We start from the raw sequence: 25,212 nt of genomic DNA on the forward strand, positions 1-25,212 counted from the left end.
GCATGTGCTGTGTCTCAAATTGCATACTACTCTTAGTATGCTAGAAGTTAGTATGCATCAGTTTAGTGTACGTACTAACTAGTACGCAAATTCTCCACAGATAGTATGTCTTAAATCAAACTCTGCTGCTACACACTAACCGGAAATGACTCGACAGCTTCTTCTTCTATTTAACGATGTTGCAACCAACTGTTGGAATCCTATCGCCACCTGCTGGCAGCACATTTTGAAAGTTTGGAAAAAAAAATAAAGAAAAAATATGAGAATCTAAATATTCGTGAGATATTTAAGATGGTATCAGCACCGAAGACGTGTCATCTTTCTAATGCTGCTGAAAATACACCTGTAAGTATATTAATATTTATGCATTTATATATGACGTAACTTCCGTTTAAAACGTCATCAAGATGGCGGACGTTTAGGGTGGTTAGTGCATCGAACCATACTCAGTTTTGTGGGCGTGTTAGTACGCCAATTAAGTGTGCATGGCGCACTAAATTTCGCATACTAAGAATTGAGACGCACTAAAAATACTAACTTTTAGTACGCTAGTATGCGATTTGAGACACAGCAACAGACTTTGGTTTAAGTTGAACACAAAATGTTTTTGGTCCATGTTTTTTTGTTTCCCTCGTTTAAGTAAATATCTTGTTTTTTTGAGGACAAAACTAGGATAACATGGTAACAAACATCTTAAAGTTGTGTTTAGTGTCTTAGAAACATCTGAATGTATTGAGACTTCACTTATTAGATTCTGTTGTTGTTGTTGTTGTGTAAACTGTAGTTTCACTGATTGTTCTTCTCTTTAGTCTCCAGCTGGCTGAGCTCGTCCGCCCCCTGCTGGAGTTCACTGGTACTGGGTACGAAGACAGGAAGTCCAGCTCTTGAGAAGATTGTGGAACATATGTGACGGAGATTGAACCTTCAAGGTCGTCATGAGATCCTTCGCTTGCTAACACCACCTGTGTGAGTGTCTTCAGTCGATCCATGAACTCTGGTTTGGTCCTAATGTCTCCTTCCTGAACAGGTGGTGAGACTGAAGAGGAGAAGGTGTGCAGGGACATGATGGAGAAGCAGGTGATGGACTTCAGGAACATCTGGGTGAGGATGAGCTTCTGTGACTGTTGTATTTGACCTGCAGAGTTGTGACGTCCTCTGTTCTCCACCAAAGGAGCATCTGAAGCTGCTGCTTGGAGAACCTGAGGAGTCTTCACACTTTTCTTCAACTTCCTGGGTGACAGGAAGTGGTTCCATGAAGATCAAGTGTACCTCACTTGACCTTCATGGAACCACTTCCTGTTTGGGGAGGAGGGGCCATAGTGGGGTCCGCAGAGGGGGGAGGAGAGACCAATTTTTGATGCCATAGTTTTTAGAGATTTTTCCATATGCAAAATAAAAGTATAACCCCCTCCTTTTGCTCTCTTGATGTTTCGGGGGAGGACACGGCCCTACTACCCCGGATTCGCGCCCGGTCTGGTTTGCTCCAGCTCCCTGAGTGAAGGGTGGGATTCGAACCCTGAGCTTGTGAGGCTCAGAGAACCGCCAGTCGGTTGATCTCACCACTACACTAGATCACCTTCACAGCTAATATTTTGGTTTTGTTCTATTTGACCTTCACTCGCAGTCAAAATCTCAAAAGTAAGGTAGCAGCTGGGGCTTGAACCCATGACCTCTGGTTGTTCGTGCAGAGAGTCTGACCACTAGACTAGATCACCTTCACAGCTATTATTTTGGTTTTGTTCTATTTGACCTTCACTCTCAGTCAAAATCTCAAAACTAAGGGAGCAGCTGGGTTTTGAACCCATGACCTCTGGTTGTTCATGCAGAGAGTCTGACCACTAGACTAGATCACCTTCACTCTTCATTTTTTTGGTTTTGTTCTATTTGACCTTCACTCGCAGTCAAAATCTCAAAAGTAAGGCAGCAGCTGGGTTTTGAACCCATGACCTCTGGTTATTCATGCAGAGAGTCCGACCACTAGACTAGATCACCTTCACACTCTGTTTTTTGGTTTTGTTTTATTTGACCTTCACTCTCAGTCAAAATCTCAAAAGTAAGGTAGCAGCTGGGTTTTGAACCCATGACCTCTGGTTGTTCATGCAGAGAGTCAAACCGCTAGACTAGATCACCTTCACTCTTTATTTTTTTTTGGTTTTGTTCTATTTGACCTTCACTCTCGGTCAAAATATAAGACTAAAGAGAGACATTGAAACCAAGACCTACGGATGTCAATGAAGAGAGTCTGACCACTTCACTAGATCACCTTCCAACTTAAGATTTTCGGTTTTGTTCTATTTGACCTTCTCTCTTGGTCAAAAACTCCAGACTAAAGTAGCAGCTGGGTCTTGAACCCAAGACCTCTGGCTGCCCATGCCAAGAATTTAGCAACTACGCTGGATCAACTAGACTCTGCTTAGTTCCGTTTGGACGCCTTTGACCTTCACTCTTGTAAATCTGTTGGTAGAGAAGTAAGGAACTTGCAGAGATTTCTTCAGTGACCTAATTCACCACATAGATGTCTTTCTGCAAACTTTTCACTCCCAACAATTCAATAGTTGATGAAAATTTGAGTGAAATGAAGGATTTGAACCAGTAGCTGTCCTGCACCTCCACTCTGAGATGCAGATGTTAATCACAATGAGGTTTTCAGCAATACAAGCGAATTTTCGATTCTAATTTTTGTTCAACTAACATGAACAAATCCGATTGTTAAAATGTATCAGACAGGGACTTGAACTCACGACCCACGAGCATTGAGCAGAGACTACACCATCAGACCACAGGAGGTAATGAGCTCAATAAGAATTATTATGCTCATGTCCTCAAATAAGATTGAGAACCTACATGAAGATTCAAATGCTGCACCGTTCTAAAATAAGATAGAACAAGTATATACATTTTCAACTTCTATTTTTTGTTTACTGATCAAAACAGACAACCGCCAGTCGGTTGATCTCACCACTACACTAGATCACCTTCACAGCAAATTTTTTCGTTTTGTTTTATTTGACATTCACTCTCAGTCAAAATGTCAAGACTAAAAATACAGCCAGGCTCGATCCTCCTGCTTTAAAAGAACCAGTGACTGGAGCAACATGACAGTGTGGGAATTGAACCGACAACCACTCAGTTACTAACCCAGTGCTCAACTGACTGAGCTACTATCAGACATAAGTTCAACTGATCAAGAGACCGTTTGAATCTTAGCTCAGATCTACAAGAGTGAAGGTCAAAGGCGTCCAAACGAACTCAAACAGAGTCCAGCTGTAGTGCAGTGGTAGCACTCTCTGTGTGGACATCCAGAGGTCTTGGGTTCAAAACCCACCTGTTAATTTAGTCTTGAGATTTTTGACCGAGAGTGAAGGTCAAATAGAAGAAAACGAAAAGATTAGTTCTAAATAATCATCTATGATCCTTCACTTTGTTAGAAGGTCGTCCACGAGCGTCTCCTCATGTGTGGATGTTGAACCAGGACCTAACATAACTTTAGATACTTAAGTAAAGTTGGCTCGACATTGACAGATTCAATCTTTGTGCTCGAATACCTCTTTATAGGATTTTTTAAATATAACAAAGTCAGCTGTATTTTGATCATTGTTACACTAACTATTGAACTACACCCTCGTGGTTGAACGTAAACAGCAAAAAAAGCGTGAGACTCATCAGATGAGGGACCGTCTACAAATTACTTACACTGACAAAAATGTAGTGTTGAAAAATATTGTCTGATTTTAATCAGCAGACTTTCTTTCAAACGTATTTTTTAATTACAACATTTTTACAATTACAACTATTTAGTTATTTTTAATTTCCTCAAAATTCTTTCATAACTATATTTACATGGAATCTTTCATATAAACGTAATGAAAGCACTGATGTCACTTATTACGTGACGTTTAACCCTTTTAAAGGCGATAAAGTGAAAAAACGTAAAAGTAAAACCCTTGAAACATATTTCTAACTTTAAACCTTAAATTATGTATAAACTTCTCCCTTACAATAGTCGACCTTCTGCGCATGTGTGGATGATGTGCTTCTGACCTTTGACCTCATCAGTGTCAGGTGCGCTTCTTAGCATTAGCTTTAGCTTCAACAACAAGTACAGTTTCACTGAAAGTGACTTTAATTCAACACATGCATGAACGAGAAAGACTCAGTTCTATTATTTTATTTACACACTTCAGGACAAAAGTTCAACAAAATAGAATCACGACTTAGTTTGTTCCCTTTAAACCTCTCATATTACTTGAGTCTAATTTTATGCTTACGTAAAGTAAGTTACTCATGAAAATAAAATACTTGTTGTTACGCATCAATGCCACTGGAGGGCGCTGTTGTTACTAAACCTGCAGGTGTCAAGATAAAGTTATTAATGCAAGTAACTTATTTATACTCACCATTAACGTGTAAAGTAAAAGGAACTTCTTCAACTTCTTAAGCCACTAAGCTCTCACGACTTTGTTTCTAAACGGGACTTCACAAACTCACACGAGGACCAAACTATGACTCCAGCATGAAGAGGCTCAGTGAACCTGGTCTGGACTCTGTGGAGGAGAGTCATGGTCTCAGAGACACTGTAGAAGGACAGAAGACCTGCAGAGTGATCCAGGTAGACCCCCACTGTGGAGGGTCTGACTCTGGAGATGAAAGTGTCGATGTCGTTGTGATAAATGAACAACCAGAGTCGTAACAATATAAACTCCAGGATTTGTCATTTAATCCAAATACACTTTCATATCTTGATCTGCTGATGTTCTTGTATGAAACTGCTACTTCACCATATCCTCTTATCTTCACCTCCCAGTAACAACGTCCAGTCAGAGACTCTTGACTCAAGACCTGAGGCCAAAAATTGAATCTGTCTGGATGATCAGGACGAGGCTGATGTTCTCCCATGTTTGTCACTTTCTTGTTTCCTTCAGACAACATCAACCTTGACTGTGCAGTGTTTGGATCCAGAGTGATGTCCTGTGAGTGTGTGAGGAACTGCTCTCTCTCTGGATGGATCATCAGTGAGATGTTGGTCCACGTGTCTCTCAGAAGGTCTACTGTCACTTCCTCAAAGCGGCGGTGAGTTTGCTCAAGGGTCATGGAGGAGGTTGTGTCTTCACTGACCTCTGAGAGTGAGGTTGTGTCTTTACTGACCTCTGAGAGTGAGGTCCAGTTCTGCAGGAAGATGATGTGACTGTCGGTGAGTAACAGCTGCTGCAGCTCAGCTTCTTTCTTCTTCAGCTCAGAAATCTCCTGCTCCAGCTGCTCCTGAAGTCCTCGGACTCGAGCGGCTTCAGTCTCCTGCAGAGATCTGACCTGCTGTTCCACATCAGAGTATGTTCTCTGGAGGATCTGGATCATCTGGTTGAGGGTCTCCTGACTTGTCTCCACTGCTTCATCAGCAGAGACGCTGATGTTCTCCTGCTCCTGCTGAAGCGACTTCACTTCCTTCTCTCTGTTCTGGATCTTCTGCTGGATCCTTCCTTGACTCTGATCCACGTCTTTCTCTCTCTCCCTCCTCTCTGCTGCGGTCGAGACGATGTCATGATCTTTGTGTTGGTCCACAGCACAGAGATGACAGATGAGCTGCTGATCAGAACGACAGAACATCTTCTTCTCCTCCTCGTGTTCAGAGCAGATCATCCTGGAGCTGCTTGGACGGCTGGACCAGCTTGTGTCTCCTGAAGGCCAGAGATTCTAGATGAGGCTAAAGACGTTCCTGACAGTAGGAGACCAGACACACCAGACAGGACTTGAGGGCTTTCATCTTCCTCCCAGTGCAGAAGTCACAGCAGAGCAGAGGTCCTCAGCTGCTTGTTTCATCTTCAGCTCCTCCACTAGCTCGGCCAACAGGATGTTCTTCTGCAGGACAGGTCTCGGTTCGAAGCTCTGTCTGCACTGAGGACACTCGCAGACGCTCCTGCTCTGCCAGTGACCTATTTTTAAATCAGAGTGAAGGTCAAATAAATCCTAACCACAATATTTGCTGTGAAGGTGATCTGGTGTAGCGGTCAGACTCGCTGAGGTCTTGGGTTCACAACCTACCTGTTACTCTTGTCTTGAGATTTTGACAGAGAGTGAAGGTCAAATAAAACAAAACGAAAAATTCAATCTGAAGGTTATCTAGTGTAGTGGCCAGCCTCTCTGTATTGACATCCAGAGGTCTTGGGTTCAATGCTCAACTATTTCTTGAGATTTTCACTAAGAATGAAGGTCAAATAAAAAATAAAAAAAAATTATTTTGAAGGTGATCTAGTACAGCAGTCAAACTTTCTCTATCAACATTCAGAGGTCTTGGGTTCAAGGCTTGTCTTGAGATTTTGGCTGAGAGTGAAGGTCAAATAAAACAAAACGAAAACAAATCATTGTGATCTAGTGTAGTTGTGAGACTCTCTGCATTCACATCCAGAGGTCTTGGGTTCTATGCCAAATATGTTTTAGTCGAGATTTTGGCCTTGAGTGAAGGTCAAATAAAACAAAACAAAAATAAACAGTGTCAAGGTGATCTAGTGTAGTGGTCAGACTCTATGCATTGACATCCAGAGGTCTTGGGTTCAATGCCCAACTATGTCTTAAGTCTTGAGATTTTGAATTAGAGTGAAGGTCAAATAAAACAAAAACAAAATAACTGCTTTGAAGGTAGATAGACAACCAAAGGTATTGAGTTCAAGGCCTGATTGTTTTTTTAGTCTTGAGATTTTGACTGAGAGTGAAGGTCAAATAAAACGAAACGAAAAATTAATCAGTGTGAATGTAATCTAGTGTAGTGGTCAGACTCTATGCATTGACATCCAGAGGTCTTGGGTTCAATACCCAACTCTGTATTTAGTCTTGAGATTTTGGCTTAGAGTAAAGGTCAAATTAAACAAAACGAAAAAAAATCAGTGTGAAGGTGATCTAGTGCAGTGCTTTTCAACCTTTTTCAAGACAAGGTACACTTTTTCATAGAAAAAAATCATGAGGCCAAAATGTAAAAAATAAATAAATAAATGGTACTATATAGATCTCTTTTTTACGACTGGTGATCTAGTGTAGTGGTCAGACTCCCTGCATAGACAACCAAAGGTCTTAGGTTCAAGGCCTACCTGTAATTCTATTATTGAGATTTTGACAAAGAGTGAAGGTTAAATAAAACAAAACCAAAACATTTGCTGTGAAGGTGATCTAGTCTAGTGGTCAGACTCTCTGCACCAACAACCACAGGTCATGGGTTCAAGCCCCAGCTGCTACCTTAGTTTTCAGATGTTTGACCGAGAGTGAAGGTCAAATAGAACAAAACCAAAATAATAGCTGTGAAGGTGATCTAGTCCAGTGGTCAGACTCTCTGCATGAACAACCAGAAGTCATGGGTTCAAGCCCCAGCTGCTATCTCAGTTTTGAGATTTTGACTGAGAGTGAAGGTCAAATAGAACAAAACCAAAATACTAGCGGTGAAGGTGATCTAGTCCAGTGGTTGGACTCTCTGCGCGAACAACCAGAGGTCATGGGTTCAAGCCCCAGCTGCTACCTTAGTTTTGAGATTTTGACCGAGAGTGAAGGTCAAATAGAACAAAACCAAAATATTAGCTGTGAAGGTGATCTAGTGTAGTGGTGAGATCAACCGACTGGCGGTTCTCTGAGCCTCACAAGCTCAGGGTTCGAATCCCACCCTTCACTCAGGGAGCTGGAGCAAACCAGACCGGGCGCGAATCCGGGGTAGTAGGGCCGTGTCCTCCCCCGAAACATCAAGAGAGCAAAAGCAGGGGGTTATACTTTTATTTTGCATATGGAAAAATCTCTAAAACTATGGCATCAAAAATTGGTCTCTCCTCCCCCCTCTGCGGACCCCACTATGGCCCCTCCTCCCCAAACAGGAAGTGGTTGGATGAAGATCAAGTGAGGAACACTTGCTCTTCATCCAACCACTTCCTGTCGCCCAGGAAGTTGAAGAAAAGCATGAAGACTCCTCAGGTTCTCCATGCAGCAGGTCCTGGGTGGAGAACATAGGATGTCACAAAAATACAACAGTCACAAGAGCTCATCCTCACCTAGATGTTCCTCAAGTCCATCACCTGCTTCTCCATCATGTCCTCGCACACCTTCTCTTCAGTCTCACCACCTGTTCAGAAAAGAGACATTAGGACCAAACCAGAGTTCATGGACGACTGAAGACACTCACAGGTGGTGTTAGCAAGGGATGGATCTCATGATGACCTTGAAGGTTCAATCTTCGTCACATATGTTCAACAATCTTCTCCACAGTTGGACTTCTTCTCTTCGTACCCAGTACCAGTGAACTCCAGCAGGGGGCGGACGAGCTGAGCCAGCAGGAGACTAAAGATAAGAACAATCAATGAAACTACACAACAACAGATTCTACTGTGAAGAGTTGAAATACATTAAAGGTTCAGAATGATGGAGGAAAATATTCAGTGTTTGTCATTTTCCTCCGGAGTTCATGATTCAAATAATTTATTTTCATCATCACTTGAACGATTAAACATGTCATGAACTTTCATGTGTAGATGTTTCTAAGACACCGTGAACACAACTTTAAGAGCTTTGTTACCAAACCTTTTATCATATTAATTATCACAGTTTTGTTCAAACAAATGAACAATTAATACAAACATGTACATAGAAATAAAAGTAAAAAAAAGTTATACAATTACTTCACTTGTTTGACTGATTTAAATCATCAATATTAGAATCTTAAAACCTATATAAAATAAACTTAGATTTTTCTGGAATACTTTGTATTTATGAATAGATCTGAGCTGGAATTATAGACTTAAATCAACACTTTCGGGATTTAAAGGGAACAAAAATGTATCTTTTCTGCAGGGATTAAGTAATAAAACATCTTGTATTCAATTTAAATCAATGTCTGCGTTTCTTTAAACGATTGACTTTGTTGTTCGCTTCTCGTTTAAATGCAGCTCCGAGACCTTAAGTAACAACAGCGCCCTCAAGCGGCATTGACACGTAACAAAAAGCAAATAGTGCATTTTAATATGTTCATTCGTGTTCATTCATTAATAAAAATTAATGCTGAGATAAACATCAGAAACTATTCTTTAACAATAAAATAGTTTTGTAATACAATAATAAAACATAAAAAACATTAGTTATTTTTAGGAGCAAATTTAGATAAATCCATTTATTTTATTTCTATATTATCTTTTTTGTTCATGTGGGTCTTTGTTTAATAAGTTATAAATAAACGTCTCATTCTGTATAAACTATTGAATGAATATGTTGTTTTAATCTTTAATAAAGGAAAGTAAATACATTTATGTTCCAAGTGTTCAAATTAAATATTTAGTTTAAATAAACACTGTTTGACAGATTTAAGGGTGGATTTAAAAAAAATAAAAAACTGTAAACAAAAGGAAAATTTAAACATTAAATAGATAAGTTAGAAACTTTCCCTTGAAAGACTTTTTACAATATTTTACTTTCTGACCTTTGACCTCATCAGTGTCAGGTGTTCTTCTTAGCATTAGCTTTAGCTTCAACAACAAGTAGTTTTACTGAAAGTGACTTTAATTCAACACATGCATGAACGAGAAAGACTCAGTTCTATTGTTTTATTTGCAAACAAACTTCAGGACAAAAGTTAATGAATATAAAAGTTCAACAACTTTTAATAAACGCTAGTTTCGTCATTAATATGAGTTTAAGTCACAACATGGTTCTCAGCTGCTGTAGTTGTGTAGAAAGTCAACGTTCTCACCCGCAGATGTCCCAGTAAGCCAGGGTCATGAGCATGTTGGAAGTTTTCATCTTCAATGTTGTTCAAGCTGGAGCATCAGCTAGTTTGGTCACGTGACTGTGACGGCGCAGGTGGACATCCGGGTGTGATTTCTTCTTCTTAGAGCGCCCTCTGGTGGATCTAAGAAAACATAACTCGTCCATTGAGAATCCGCTTCAACGTTTAATCTTTCAAATAATAAAGACAAAGATGGGAGTTGAACTTGCAACCTCTCACAGGGTTGGTTTAGGTTAGGTAGAACTTTATTGATCCCTCAGGAAATTGTTTTTTTTCCAATATCCACAGCAAATACAGTAATTTTTCATAAAAATAAATCAAAATAAAAACAAAGAGAAACAAAGAGAAAGAACAAGATGATACAATCTAAGTCTAAATATAAAGACAAACATCCAGATACTTTCACTCCACTCCTGCCCCGAACTCAGAATTGTACAATTTAATAGCCCGAGGCATGAATGAGTCCTTGAGTCTATTAGTGTTGCATCTAGGAAGGAGCATTCGTGCTGCATCTGCTTCTCTGCTCACTGATGAAAGTGTTCAGAGGATGACTGTCATCATCTATGATGGACAGTAGTTTGTCCAGTGATCTCTCAGCAACTGTCACCAGTGAGTCCAGCATCAACCACAGAACTAGCCTTTCTGATCAGTCTGTCCAACCTGTTGACCTCTTGGACACATTCCCACCCCAACACACTTGGCTGGAGTCTATGATTTAGAAAAACTTAAACTAAAACGAGGACGAGACTGATGTTCTCCCATGTTTGTCACTTTCTTGCTGATTCTCACACATGCGCACCTTCATTGTGAAACTTCAACGTTTAATTGATCTTTTAAATAATATATTGAAACACTTTTAAGGATTTAAAGGGAACAAAAATGTTCATGTTAAAAAACATTGTTTTCAACTTAAATCAATGTTTATGTTTCTATAAACAACTTTCTTGTTCGCTTCTCATTTAAATGCGTCTCCGAGACCTGTAGTAACCACAGCGCCCTCAAGCGACAGTGATGCGTAACAACAAGGACGTAGTTCATTATTTTCATTCGTGTTTATTCATAAACCGACAAACACAAACACCAGAAATCATTTTTCATGCTAAACATTTTGAATTAAACAATAACAAAATAGGTCAATTGAAAAGAAAACAGAGCCCGAACGTCTAAAACATAAAGTAATTAAAACTCAAAACGAAAATAAAATAGAAAATCAACCAGAAATAAAATGAGTTTGACGAACATCATTTACAATAAAACATATTTGTTACATGTTGATGTTTTTCTGTAAAGATTTGTGTGTGTGTGTGTGTGTGTGTGTGTGTGTGTGTGTGTGTAAGTAAGTAATTATTTGTAATCAACAAGATTGAACGTGATCAGTTCAGTCACTCCTGGAGACACGATCTCACTGTCGTCTACTTCAGCTTCACAAACTCACACGAGGACCAAACTATGACTCCAGCATGAAGAGGCTCAGTGAACCTGGTCTGGACTCTGTGGAGGAGAGTCATGGTCTCAGAGACGCTGTAGAAGGACAGAAGACCTGCAGAGTGATCCAGGTAGACCCCCACTGTGGAGGGTCTGACACTGGAGATGAAAGTGTCGATGTCGTTGTGATAAATGAACAACCAGAGTCGTAACAATATAAACTCCAGGATTTGTCATTTAATCCAAATACACTTTCATATCCTGATCTGCTGATGTTCTTGTATGAAACTGCTACTTCACCATATCCTCTTATCTTCACCTCCCAGTAACAACGTCCAGTCAGAGACTCTTGACTCAAGACCTGAGGACAAATATTGAATCTGTCTGGATGATCAGGACGAGGCTGATGTTCTCCTATGTTTGTCACTTTCTTGTTTCCTTCAGACAACATCAACCATGACTCTGCAGTGTTTGGATCCAGAGTGATGTCCTGTGAGTGTGTGAGGAACTGCTCTCTCTCTGGATGGATCATCAGTGAGATGTTGGTCCACGTGTCTCTCAGAAGGTCTGCTGTCACTTCCTCAAAGCGGCGGTGAGTTTGCTCAAGGGTCATGGAGGAGGTCGTGTCTTCCCTGACCTCTGAGAGTGAGGTTGGGTCTTCACTGACCTCTGAGAGTGAGGTCCAGTTCTGCAGGAAGATGATGTGACTGTCGGTGAGTAACAGCTGCTGCAGCTCAGCTTCTTTCTTCTTCAGCTCAGAAATCTCCTGCTCCAGCTGCTCCTGAAGTCCTCGGACTCGAGCAGCTTCAGTCTCCTGCAGAGATCTGACCTGCTGTTCCACATCAGAGTATGTTCTCTGGAGGATCTGGATCATCTGGTTGAGGGTCTCCTGACTGGTCTTCACTACTTTATCAGCAGAGACTCTGATGTTCTTCTTCTCCTGCTTTCCAATACCATCAATTTACATTCAAAGAGTGAAAACGTTTTTTCCTGATAGTAAACCAACAGTTGTCTTATAAATGTGTAAATAAACAAGAACATCAACAACTATGATACATTCAGACAATGTTGAGTTTCAAGTATAATAAACATTCATGTGTCAATAAATGACAGAACCTTCATCAATTCATTCAAACAGTGGAAAAAAGTACTTTGTATGTGTTTTAGTTGTTTTTCTTCACTCTATGGATCTAAAGATATGTTTAATTTTAATACCTTTTAAGTTGCTTAAATTAAAACAAACAAAATGCTTGGATCATAAACATGAAGAAGCGACGCTCGTGGACGACTTCTTCTGGTCCTGACGTCTGGGAGGTTGATGACCTTCAACAGAGTGAAGGATCACGACGAGAACATCTGATCCACAGGCTGGAGGTTGTTACAGGACCAACTTCTAAAATCCTGTGTATTTCTAAGATGATAACTATAATTACTATTGTGTAAATTAAAAGGAGAGACAAGTTCTTAAGCTGATGTTGTTGAGCAGGAAAAAAAAAAACATCAACAAAACATTTCCAGGAATCTTTATTTCACATTCAAGCAGATTTAAGGCACATTTCTGCTTTTAGAAATAATAATAATTTATAAATAAATTACTCTTCTGTGGCGACGGCAGGCGTTTCTAATCCAAGTTGGCACTGATTTAAGAATATTGAGAAGTTAGTAAACATTCCAGCATTTCAAAGGGAAATTATAAACAATCTGAACACGGAATGACATTTTAAATTTGACACGACGACGAACTAAAGGCACTCGAGAGTGTTTTCAACAACCTCCGGATTCAAGCGTGTGTTCGAGTGCGTCCTCTCGTCCTCAGCACTGCGTCCTCTCGTCCTCAGCAGTCACGAGGCTCCAGAGTTCACTCGGTTTGAGGCACAGAGATGGACGGACCCTTGGGGTCGTCGAAGCGGTCCATGGTGTTGAGCTGCATGATCATGTGCAGGCCGTAGACGAAGATGAGCAGCATGAGCAGACCCGTGATCAGACCCATCCAGATCCCGGCCGTGAAGAACCCGGCGCAGTCGCTGGCGTACGAGAAGTTGGTTCCGTTTGCCAAACCAAAGCCCTGGATCTAAAAACACACATTTTTAAATTATTATAAAACTTGTTCTAGAGAATCAAGATGAAATATTCTGGTTTCACACCTGGAAGTCCACGAGGTTCACGTCCCACTGGGTCGTGTTCTGGCTCGTGCCGCTGGGGACCAGCAGCGCCCCCTTCTGGCTGGTGACGGACATGCAGTGGAAGGAATACTCGGCCGGAGCGTAGATGCCGCGACTGCCAACGAACGACTTGACGGACGTGTTGGCCTGAAGCTGGACCAGGTCCAGAGTGAACCAGTTCCTCGCGGAGACGGGATAAAAGCGCTGACTCATGAAGAACCTTTCGGAGAAAGAAACAACGTTTACTTCATCGTTTCACGACATAAACATATTTTAAAATGTACATTTTGAATCATTACTGAATTACTTGAATGGTTATACAATAAAACTAAATGTTCATGTGTGAATTCAAATGTTATATGAAGTTTAAATAATTGTTAAACTTAAAACCCTATTTTAATTTTTTTGGGGGGAATCTCTAACATAAACCAATAATCATGAAGGAGAATACGTCATTAAATAAAGGTAATATGTGCAATTAAAAATATATGTAATTTCAATAAAAATAACTGATGATACTCGGACGATTAATAATAAGAAAAAAACACAGTCTAGCGAGCATTTTCTCTTTTTTCCAACATTGTGAAAGCAGCGTCAAATGGATCAATATAAACAAGAAACATTAAGAAACTTGTCAAAAACATCCATAACTTGTCATCCCGTGTCTCACCTGAGCGTCACACCTGCAGGGTAGTTGAGGACGAGGCTGTGCAGAAGAGAAAGACTCATTAGATCAGCGATGGAAGAGGTTCACGGACGTCAGAGACTCACACTGAGTTGGTTCCGTTACACGACGACCCGTCCAGCGAGGGCGTCAGAGCGGCCAGGTCCGTCCAGCCCTGCGCCGCCGAGAACATGACGTTGAGGTTCTGGGCCCAGAGCAGGATGCAGGGAGAGGTCGACGGGAACATGATGGGGGGTTTGACGGGCGACGGCGTCTGCAGGAGAGAGCGCCCCGACGACCTGGACGACGGCGCCGGCTCGGAGCCGACCTGAGAACGGCAGCAGGTGGGTCAGCGCCAGGTTTGGGGTTTGAGGAAGCGTGAAGGCGGGACTTACTCGCGAGGGGCTCAGGCCCGTGAACACGGACACATACGGAACTTTTCTCTGCTTCAACTGACTCAGAACTTCTCCCATAGTTTTATCTGAAGAACAAACACATGATGAGGAATCTTTCTGAAGTCACTGCTAATTATCATAGTTTTTATGGTTTATATTTCATATTTTTTAATCATCATAGCGTTTGTTCATTTTTGTCCTGCGATCAAACTTCCGGCCACTAGGTATCTAAGGTCTAAGGTAGGTATTCATTACTTCCTCCGCAGCTAAAGGAACAATGAAATCCTGTGTAACCTGGTGATGACTGAGGACGAGAGGATACAGTGACTGCAGCATCTTTTAAAGCTGATGTTTGGACATATTTTGGTTTGAAAACAAATGAAAGCAGTTATGACTTCGTCAAGAGTCATGTGGTCTGTAAATACTACAACACCAGAGTCAAGTACTGGACAATACTACACATATATACTTGTTACTACACTATCAAAACACCAGAGTCAAGTACTGGACAATACTACACATATATACTTGTTACTACACTATCACAACACCAGAGTCGTCAAGTACTGGACAATACTACACATATATACTTGTTACTACACTATCACAACACCAGAGTCGTCAAGTACTAGACAATACTACACATGTATACTTGTTACTACACTATAACAACACCAGAGTCAAGTACTGGACAATACTACACATGTATACTTGTTACTACACTATCACAACACCAGAGTCAAGTACTGGACAATACTACACATGTATACCTGTTACTACACTATCACAACACCAGAGTCAAGTACTAGACAATACTACACATGTATACCTGTTACTACACTATCACAACACCAGAGTCAAGTACTAGACAATACTACACATGTATACCTGTTACTACACCATTACTATACATGTATAAAGTGTCCAGAACTCACCATTGCTGCTCATCACGTCCCTGCAGGAGCCAAAGCTGTAAAAAAAATGTTGATTATTAGACTTTTATATTTTAGTTTTTAAAGAGCTCTGAACCATAATGTTGATAGAGATGTGGAGATGAATCCTATCATGTGCTTCTACTGTCCAGAGACAGTACCTGCTGCAGTACGGCAGCTGGATGAGCAGCAGGTTGTTGGCCGACGTCTGGAGGCTCAGGTGCGACAGAGTGTCGGCGTCCACGAGCAGAGGCGACGCTCCCAGCTTCTCCTGCAGCAGAGGCAGGATCTGGGACTTGCCTCCCCACTCCACGGACGGGATGGTCAGCGAGGACGAGGCCTGGAGCTCGGCCTGTGGGACGGCAGAGTCATGAAGCCTCTGTCGTGAAGTCATGAGGCGTGTTGTTGGTGAAATACCTGCAGGTTTGAGAAGCTGTTGTCCTGCTGGTTTCCAAACACGCCGCCATAGACGGTGAAGTCCTCCAAACTCAACTTATGAGACAGAAAACAACATTGAAGAACATCCAAGAAGTAACTTCACTTTTGTATTTGGTACCAGAAACATGTACTTTGTTACAAGTTGGTATGAAAACATCATAATCTTCCGTTTACTCCTTCAGTTTGACGGATGAGTTTGAGGTTTCCAACCACACAGGAAGAGAAAACAAAACCTCACAGTCACACTCGAGTGGGAAAACAGAACCAGAGTCACATGACGCGTCTGGTCATTTTTTTGCGGTCTATTTTAATAGAGTTTTCCAGATTCATTCAAACACATTTCTGCAGCTTTTATCAATATATACCATACAAGTGCTCACTATTTTACAAGATCTTTTCATAAACAAACTATTTTACCTTTATTTTTGGTCTCATTTAAAGTCAAACATTTTCTCGACACAAACTACAAACCTTCTCTTGCTGGAACAGAACCACCGTGTGTGGATCAGGTCCGAAGATGGTGGAGAAGAAGGAGGACAAGCTGCTCTGTGACGTGACGTGTCCAGCAGAAGAAGACAGTTCTGGTAATCTGAAGAACAAACTATGTGAGGGGAAATAACAAGCACTTGTAAAGTAAGCTTGACCAAAAAATATCTGGTTTATCTCAACTTCAACAGTTGACGTTCATTTGACATTATGACGGGAAATAATGTGTAAAAACCCAATTAAAATATGCTTTAAACAATGTTTGAGGATTAAATATATATCAAACAAAAACATTTTGTTCTAAGTCATAACTAGAATAAAGCACGTTAAAAAATATTATCTTTCCAAGTAGATTTAAAACATTTTTTGGAAGCTTTTTAATATGATCATTTCAAACGTTTTTCCAATCGACATTCAGCCAAAATTAAACTGAATAATCCACAGAACAAATTTATTTTTCTGCTTCAACAGGACGTCTTGTTAACACCACGTGACCAAGTTAAACGACTAATTGCAAACATGTGGTTTGTATTTAAATGTTAGGTAAACAAAACACAAACGGCTCAGAAGAAAACAATAAGTTAAACATATATTAGGAACAAATTATTAAATGACAGCAATAAACTATTTTTTCTCGTGTTCTGTGCTGATGTCAAAATGTTATGGGAAACATAACCATACACATCAATTTATAGGAATTAAAAGGTTAATCTGAAACTAATTTAAAGAGTGAATCGATTCTAATAATCTTAAAATGTCTGAACCGTTTATAACGCGAAGTTTGTGTCAAAATAAGATTATAAATATATCCAACATTTACAGTTTTTTTTTTTTTTTTTACAAATAAAACTCTTTTTTTATGGATTCCATGTGTATTTTAAGCATTTTATCAAATAAAACATCAGGTAATTTGAAGGGATACTTGTGTATTCTCTAAACCGCTAAAAATTAAACACATTTAATGACATTTCTCACTTCCTTAAACCTTCGCTCAAACTTTGTTAGCTCAGCTAGCATTAGCTTAGCATCTTCGCCTCGCTTCACATCACGGCGGACAAACAAACGCTTGAAACGACGCCATACCTGCCGGAGGACCAGACCAGCACCGGCACCTGTTCGCTGGAGCCGCTCGTGAAGAAAACAGCGAGGAAAGAGAGTAAAGTTAAGTTGCTGCGCGTCGCTGCCATCTTTACTGCGTCGCCAACTTGTCGTCACGTGACGCGCGTCAGCTGACGGTCATGTGCGCCAGGAGGAGCACTTCCGGTTTCTTTCACTCGACGGCCCCGCCCTGTTATTGTTCCAGGAAAATAAAGTCAACAACCGCTTGTTGTCAGTCCTTTTTACGGATCAATAAACGAAGATTCATAAATTAGTCATACTAGTATTTAAATGGTATTTACTGTTAACTGTTTTAAAAACAGTTCGGACTCATAATTCGTTAATAAGAATTACATTATAGAGTAATTGAAAACAAATACTTTGTCAAAACTGGATCTACTCTTACTAAGCAGCATAAGTATTTCATGGGGTGAAGGAGGAGATCCTGGACCGAGTATCAAGTTCGGATATTAAAAAAAAATCAGCAATATTTTGTAAGTAAGTAAGTAATTTATATTTGTAGAGCGCTTTTCCAGACCAGGGTCACAAAGTGCTTAAACAATCAAAACAATACTCAGTAAAATAGATACTTAAAAGGTCAAGATAATACTGAGAGCAACAAAGGACTCTCAGAGAATCAAGGAAAAGCCTGAACAAATAAAAATGTCTTAAGATGTTTCTTGAAGGAGTCAGTAGACTCTGGTAAACATTATTAAGAACCTGCTTAACTCCTGTGACTTCTTAGTGATGTATGAAGAGCATACGTGAACTATAATATAAATGTGTACAACACAAACGTACAAGTCATCAGTATATTGACTTTTTCTGTCAGGATTTTTTTATTTTCTGTATAGTTGTTCTTTTAACCAGTGCAGATCCATAGTGTAAATAGTTGATCCAGTCATGTACCATCACAACAATGTCTGCTCTGTAATCCCGGGTCACAGTTACATAAGCAGACTATGACAGTCTTTGATCACTTAAATTGAAATGATAATAGAATCCACTCTGTAATCAGAGTCACTATGAAACTAGAAACTCACTTAAAAACGTAACTAGAACAGCAAACATGTTTATAATGAAATAATGTTATATTTTAGTGAAAAAGGGTAGAGCTCTCTACTGCCCTCTATCGAACAATCGTATAGTTCAAATGCCAGGCCTGTGTGTAGCGTTGAAACACGCTTGTAAACTATCAACCTTTGTTCAGTCAAAAGATTCAACAAGAGTTTTTATTTCATGGTGATTTTAAAGTAAATGTTTGATTCAAATAACATGTGTTTGTCTTCTATGTGGATCCTTCTTTAAGTCAGTAACTAAGTAATTTATATTTATAGAGCGTATTTCTAGACCAGGGTCACAAAGCGCTTAAACAATCAAAATAATACTCGATAAAATATATACTTAAAAGGTCAAGATAACACAGAGAACAAAATAAAAATGTGTTTCTTGAGAGTTTTTGGATTTATGTGGACGAGAAGGACCATCGTCATCGTCTCACCGCAGAAGTAATCTGAGCTGAAAAACTATTTGTTAAATGATATATTAATCTCCAAAAACATGGAAAATCCAAGATGATTTATTCAGCCTCACCTAGTGCAGTACGCAGTGTCACGAGCAGCAGGTTGTTGACTGGATCTTGGACGGCAATGACAGGCTTTGCTGTGACTCCGAGCTCCTTCTACAGTAGAGACAAGATTCCAGACTTCACCGAATATTAATCGGTTGGAGTGATTGAGGGAGGCTCCAGCTCCGCCTGAGAACAGCCAGACTCTGCTCCCATCACGATATCTAGACAGAATTTTGGGACTATTATAGCATATCCAAATCCATATGTCCATCCATGTCTTTAGAGCATCATTTGACAGCCACGTCTGAAAGAAAAAGCTCCTTCTATTTTGAAGCCCTAACAGAATTAGTTTTTGTTTGAGGAAACAAATATATTTTTTTAACCTTTTTTATATACAATTAGTCGCACAAAGGCTGATAAAGACATCAAGGACCAGGTAGCATGTTTAAATAAATACATTAATAATCAACACCATTTGTAAGAATAAATATAATATTCACTGTATCTGACTATTATTATTATTTAATTTTTTTAATGTCTTATTTAATGTCCTTGCAACTGTCTACTTCATGTTTTGCATTGTGGGTCTGAGAGTACTACAATTTCATCTATGCATTGCATACATGTATATTTGACAATAAAAGAACTTGAACTCAAGTTGACCCTATAATCACAGCAAAGGTCACAACTACAATCACACATTTTTAATAGTAATAGTACTTTTTCTGACACTCGTACACTCATCCGTAAATATTCCAGCAAGTAATCAATAAGAAACCTGTGCTGTGTATTATTACCTAAATAAACGCTGGAATACTTATGTCATCCGGACACCTTCGCCCGGCTCTTCAGGTCACATGACACGCACCAGCTGACAGTCACGTGTGTCAGGGAAGCACTTCCTGCTTGTTTCATTCAAGTTTACATCCTCAAGTCCGATCTGCATTAATACACAACTAACAATGTTAGATCCTTATTTATAATAAAGATAAACCTTTTTCAAAACGCTCGCCTCGCAACTGTCTTTGCTACTGATTCACACATAAAAAACGGGAAAAATATTTTCTACATGCTTCCTGCTGAACCATAAATAGTTAAGATAAACGATTTACATTTTATTTGTTTGTGTTTCTTTCAATTTCCAGCCACACAGCTGTGGGCGGAGGGATACCAAAAAGCGAGCAGGCTCGTGCACTGCGCCTACAACTGGATAGAAAGGAATATAGTTCCAAACGCGGACAAAAGCTGGACATAGAAAACAGGATGAAAACCACAAAACATACGCTTATCAATAGCTGAACAACACGTCTACGTTATTTGCACAGAGTTATCTCCGAGCATCGATTTATAAATCGAGGCGAGAGCGAAGGGAGGATGCGGACTACTTGACGTCGCGCCCTGATATAACTCCGGAGTGCTCCTCGTCCAGCAGGGCCATCTTTGGTCGTCGTCGCCGGTGACAGACTGGACACTTTCTCCTCCGCCGCTCGCACTCAACTGATGCTTTAACCCCGCGTTCACTCACAACCACCGCCATCCCGAGCCGTGATTCCTCCGCGACACTCCCTGGTTCCTGTCACAGTTGAGTTTTCCTGCGAACACATCCAGTCGATCAGTGGGCGAGAGACGGGAAGAAGCGGATCTAGAAACCATGGATGAGGAATATGATGTGATCGTTCTGGGCACTGGACTCACAGTAAGTCGTCCACGTTGGTTTTTTTCTTGTCTGCAGTGTCATCCTCCGCCGGGCCTCATCTCTGCATCCCTGTCAGTCAAACCCCAGCTTCATATTCTCATCCTTTCTTCCTCGCGCGAGACCTTTAAGAACAACATGGACGTCGTTGATGTGGATTCGAGGCGTTTCTCAGTCGTTCTCGATGAGGGTTTTGGACCCGGGGCATCTTCTAGGCGTCACCCCAGTGTGCTGGTCCTCCGCTGAGGCAGGCCTCCATCCTGAGGTCGCTGCAGGCCCAGCCGTATAAACCCTTCAATGAAACGTCAATTATTAATGTTTTCATCTGCTTCAGGATTAACCTCAGATTTTCATTTAGAAATAATCGGGATTTTGTTTAACGTGATATGAAAGTATTTTTATTAATTGTCAAATTTCCGTGCTAACGCTTGACAACTATACCACTCGTTTTTCATAATTTGCAATTGAGTTCCACTGAAAATCATAAAAGAAAACGTCTTAAAAATGTTATTATTCAGGAGATTCGTGGGTTAAACAATTGCGCATGCGCACTGCCTCCCACCCTACAACCTTCGGTCGCTCGGTTACAACTGTCATTAAAAAGTGGTTTTATTGCTTCTTTGTGCCAAAAGTCACTAGTTCTACAGCCTTTAAACAACTTTAATATACATATAGTGATTTCCTGCTACTATCCTCTCAACAACACGAGGTTTAAATTGTTTTTCTTTCAGTAAAATGACCACAAGCTTACTAATATTTTTATGGAGTGTCATTTGTAATCTTTAAGCTCATTTCCAAATCTCTCAGGTCACTATTTCCTTTACATCCTAATTTGTCATCACATCCTCAAATGGCCTTCAAATCTATCATCCTTTCATTTATTCGATAATGCACTCTAAAGTGACTCTCTGCCTCGCAGGAATGCATTCTGTCCGGGATCATGTCCGTGAACGGCAAGAAGGTTCTGCACATGGACCGGAACCCGTACTACGGTGGGGAGAGCTCGTCCATCACCCCGCTGGAGGAGGTACCACCTCGTTCATTTCCGGTTGTATTCCCGGAACTCTTCTCTCATATCTGCTCCACTTCCCTGCAGCTCTACAAGCGCTTCAGTCTCCCTGATGCTCCACCAGAGTCCATGGGAAGAGGTCGGGACTGGAACGTGGACCTCATCCCCAAATTCCTCATGGCTAATGGTGGGTTTGTGTTTTTTTAATCCACTTTAATTAATGGTCAAACAACGTGTCACTTCCTCAAGGTGGATGTCTTCAAGTATCTTGAAGGAGTATAAAAAGTTTTCCATTTACCGGTTGTTCTTCGGGTCCTTCTCACCTGCAGTGGTGATACATTTAAGAGAGTAAGCTTTGGATGCTTAGCCAATTTTTTAGCAGGTGTTTAGGTCTTGTTGAACTGGGAGAAGACCCCGGGAAAGTCACAGAGAGCAGCTGAGATGTTACTGAAGATCCAATAGAGATTTCTACCGAGAGGAAAGTCTGTGCCTCTTCCCTTCCGAGCGCTGCCCCCGCGACAGACGCATCACTCGACCCACAATTTAGAATATCGTGGATGTCGTCGTCACAGACTTGCGTTGAGATGTTAAAACTCTTGTGTTCAGGTCAGCTGGTGAAGATGCTGCTCTACACGGAGGTGACGAGGTATCTGGACTTCAAAGTCGTCGAGGGAAGTTTTGTCTACAAAGGAGGAAAGATCTACAAAGTTCCCTCGACTGAAACCGAGGCTCTGGCTTCAAGTATGTTCTTCAACTTCTTCTTCGACAGATGATTCCAGAACTCAAAGGTTTTTGTTTCCTCGACGGCAGATCTGATGGGAATGTTCGAGAAACGCCGCTTCCGCAAGTTTCTGGTCTTTGTGGCCAACTTTGACGAAAACGACCCCAAGACCTTCGAGGGCGTCGATCCCAAAACCACCACGATGAGAGACGTGTACAAGAAGTTCGACCTGGGACAGGACGTCATCGACTTCACGGGCCACGCCCTCGCCCTCTACAGGACAGACGAGTACGACCGCTTGAGGACGACCTGGTCTAAAGGTTTTTACAAAAGTATCTGATCAGTCGGTGTCTACCTTGTCCTCCGCAGCTACCTGGACCTCCCGTGTCTGGAATCCATCAACCGTATCAAACTCTACAGTGAATCTTTGGCCCGCTACGGGAAGAGTCCTTACCTGTACCCGCTGTACGGCCTCGGAGAGCTGCCGCAGGGATTCGCCAGGTTTGATGGTTGAACCTTGAAAGACACACATTCAACCGCATGGTTTTCAAAGGAAAACTCCCGTTTCAGATTGAGCGCCATCTATGGAGGAACCTACATGCTGAACAGGCCAGTGGACGAGATCGTGATGGAGGGAGGTCACGTGGTCGGAGTGAAGTCTGAGGGAGAGGTACGGCTGCTTCACAAAAATGATAAGATTTGAATGTAATCTTTGGGAGTTTTTATGCATTTAAACGACGCTCTCTCGCCCGGTGCTGCAGGTGGCTCGCTGCAAGCAGCTCATCTGTGACCCCAGCTACATCCCCGACCGGGTCCGCAAGGCCGGTCAGGTGATCAGAGTGATCTGCATCCTGAGTCACCCCATCAAGAGCACCAACGACTCCAACTCCTGTCAGATCATCATCCCGCAGAACCAAGTCAACCGCAGCTCGGGTGAGAAACTGACTTTTTAATTCAATAACTTCTTTAGTGTTAAACATGACTGTTAACCACAAAGAACTCGCTCGCACAACACAGAGTAGACGATATGATGCAGGGAGGATTGTGTTTGTCTCTTCAATTCTGTATTTAAAGTCTGTTCCCTGCAGACATCTACGTGTGCATGATCTCATACGCACACAACGTGGCGGCGCAGGGGAAGTACATCGCCATCGTCAGCACCACGGTGGAAACCAGCGAACCCGAGGCTGAGGTCCAGCCGGCCCTGGAGCTTCTGGATCCCATCGACCAGAAGTCAGTGTTACAGACCCCCCCCCCCACCCCCCCCATCAGAAGTCTACTGGTTGTTCTGTCAGAATTCCAACGATGGTTTTCCTTCTCTAGGTTTGTGGCGATTAGTGACCTTTACGAGCCGACCGACGACGGCACGGAAAGCCAGGTGAGTCCACTGGTCGAGTCGAGACGGTACCGTAGACTGACCTTCCCCCCCCCACCCCCCCCGACTCCCCCGCAGATCTTTGCCTCCAGCACCTACGACGCCACCACCCACTTCGAGACCACCTGCAACGACATCAAGGACATCTACAAGCGGATGACCGGCACCGACTTTGACTTTGAGAACATGAAGCGCAAACAGAACGACGTGTTCGGCGAGGACGAGCAGTGAGCGTGACGGGCGGGATCCTCCCTCCCTCCCCCCCTCTCTCACACACACACACACCTTATCACCGAAAAGCAGGGTTGACATGGTTTTCTCGTAGTCCAACTCGAAGCGTTTTCGTTCTTTCTGAATCATATCTATGGTTTGACAGGCATTAGACAGCTCACCTCCAGTTGCATGCACCTTCTCCACACTAGTGTTGTACAGCGGCTCCCACTCGCTCCTGTCAGCCCTGCTTTCACCGGCTCCTGTTTTCGGAGCAATCATAAAAAAATGATAAATAACATGAAAGTATATAAATGGGCTTTTCTGTCGACCGATAGTGCTCACTTTGCAATGCTGTTGTGTTTCCCTGTCTAGTGGGCGAGCTAACCAGTGGCTTCTAACCTTTCCACGGACACGTTCATCTCTGTTGTGCGTCATGATTTTCAATAGTTTTAAATTATTGCAGAGTTTTTATTTCTTAATATTTGGTGCACACTGGCTGAAGTTATGACGTTTCCAGGTTGTGGTCTTCGATGTCTGGGAGGAAGTGAGAGGAATGTGTCGGGAGTGAACTCTGGGAATGATGTTTGGAATGTTTGAGTGGTGAAGACTGAAATTTTAGCTTACAGTGAACGCACCAGATAGTCGTCAGGTTTGTTTACATCCTTATTTGTCGTGTCGCCCCCTGACCCCTGACCCGAGCGATTCTGACCCGAGGAAGGATGACAAAGAGAACAAAAGACCTGCAGGTCTTGTTTTAGGAATATAGAAATCAATTCTTGGTCTGTCAAATAAAACTTTGTTTGTAGCAAGTGCTGATTGCGAAAAAAATATTTTGCCTTAATTTGACTTTTCAGTCAAAAGATTTGTGTCCTTAAACTTGAGATTAGTGGCTCATGGGAAACAACATCTAACAATCAGCTGGTCGCCTAGCAACCGCTTACTATTGCTCCTGTGTGCAGAGTGCCGGGACGTCGTTTTGTTCTATTTATTTAAGCTCCAGTGGAAAGTTTACGATGAAGATTACACATGTTTTTAAGTTTGTATTTGATTTGTTTTGTTTACCTTACTTGATGATCATTCTGGTGCATCGTCACGGATCCTTGAAGAGAACGGAAGAAGGACAACACCAGGAAGTGTACATGTATGTTGGGAACACTGTATTGTCGTGTGTGCGCTCTGGAATAAACTGGAATTCTGTCTCGACCTAAAGTCAGAATAAAAATCCGCCTCCTTTTTTTCCCCCTGGTTTTTATTTATTGACAACAAAAGCCTCACGTGTGGTCGCCATT

The 25,212-nt window shown here is 41.6% G+C and overlaps 3 protein-coding genes, 1 long non-coding RNA gene and 1 pseudogene across 4 annotated transcripts; 1 reads left to right on the forward strand and 4 right to left on the reverse strand.

The window, feature by feature from the left end:
* Positions 1–4,450: 4,450 nt before the first annotated feature.
* On the reverse strand, positions 4,451–7,756 carry LOC148059067 (tripartite motif-containing protein 16-like; annotated as a pseudogene).
* Positions 7,757–7,874: 118 nt separating this feature from the next.
* LOC148059068 (uncharacterized) lies at positions 7,875–8,510 on the reverse strand. Its single transcript, XR_015709463.1, has 3 exons — positions 8,150–8,510; positions 8,019–8,089; positions 7,875–7,960 (listed from the first exon to the last, which is right to left on the reverse strand). It is a non-coding gene; the product is annotated as an uncharacterized LOC148059068 (long non-coding RNA).
* A 2,563-nt stretch (positions 8,511–11,073) lies between these two features.
* Positions 11,074–12,289, reverse strand: LOC148059069 (tripartite motif-containing protein 16-like). The gene is made up of 2 exons (XM_087781471.1): positions 12,284–12,289; positions 11,074–12,107 (listed from the first exon to the last, which is right to left on the reverse strand). The coding sequence occupies exons 1-2, from the start codon at positions 12,287–12,289 to the stop codon at positions 11,247–11,249; spliced, it is 867 nt and encodes a 288-aa protein (XP_087637597.1). The 3' UTR covers positions 11,074–11,246.
* Positions 12,290–12,675: 386 nt separating this feature from the next.
* On the reverse strand, positions 12,676–17,487 carry LOC148059070 (V-type proton ATPase subunit S1-like). The gene is made up of 10 exons (XM_087781814.1): positions 17,328–17,487; positions 16,230–16,347; positions 15,738–15,812; positions 15,482–15,672; positions 15,324–15,358; positions 14,389–14,474; positions 14,101–14,321; positions 14,000–14,035; positions 13,312–13,549; positions 12,676–13,238 (listed from the first exon to the last, which is right to left on the reverse strand). The coding sequence occupies exons 1-10, from the start codon at positions 17,429–17,431 to the stop codon at positions 13,026–13,028; spliced, it is 1,317 nt and encodes a 438-aa protein (XP_087637940.1). The 5' UTR covers positions 17,432–17,487; the 3' UTR covers positions 12,676–13,025.
* A 2,846-nt stretch (positions 17,488–20,333) lies between these two features.
* On the forward strand, positions 20,334–25,127 carry gdi1 (GDP dissociation inhibitor 1). Its single transcript, XM_087781813.1, has 11 exons — positions 20,334–20,608; positions 21,525–21,632; positions 21,702–21,801; positions 22,221–22,355; positions 22,425–22,623; positions 22,705–22,836; positions 22,906–23,005; positions 23,097–23,268; positions 23,424–23,568; positions 23,659–23,713; positions 23,789–25,127. Exons 1-11 carry the CDS (start codon positions 20,564–20,566, stop codon positions 23,939–23,941), a joined length of 1,344 nt encoding a protein of 447 aa, XP_087637939.1. The 5' UTR covers positions 20,334–20,563; the 3' UTR covers positions 23,942–25,127.
* The last annotated feature ends 85 nt before the right edge of the window (positions 25,128–25,212 follow it).

Source organism: Callionymus lyra, chromosome 19 (assembly GCF_982586985.1).
Source record: "Callionymus lyra chromosome 19, fCalLyr1.hap1.1, whole genome shotgun sequence".
NCBI classification, from domain to species: Eukaryota; Metazoa; Chordata; class Actinopteri; order Syngnathiformes; family Callionymidae; genus Callionymus; species Callionymus lyra.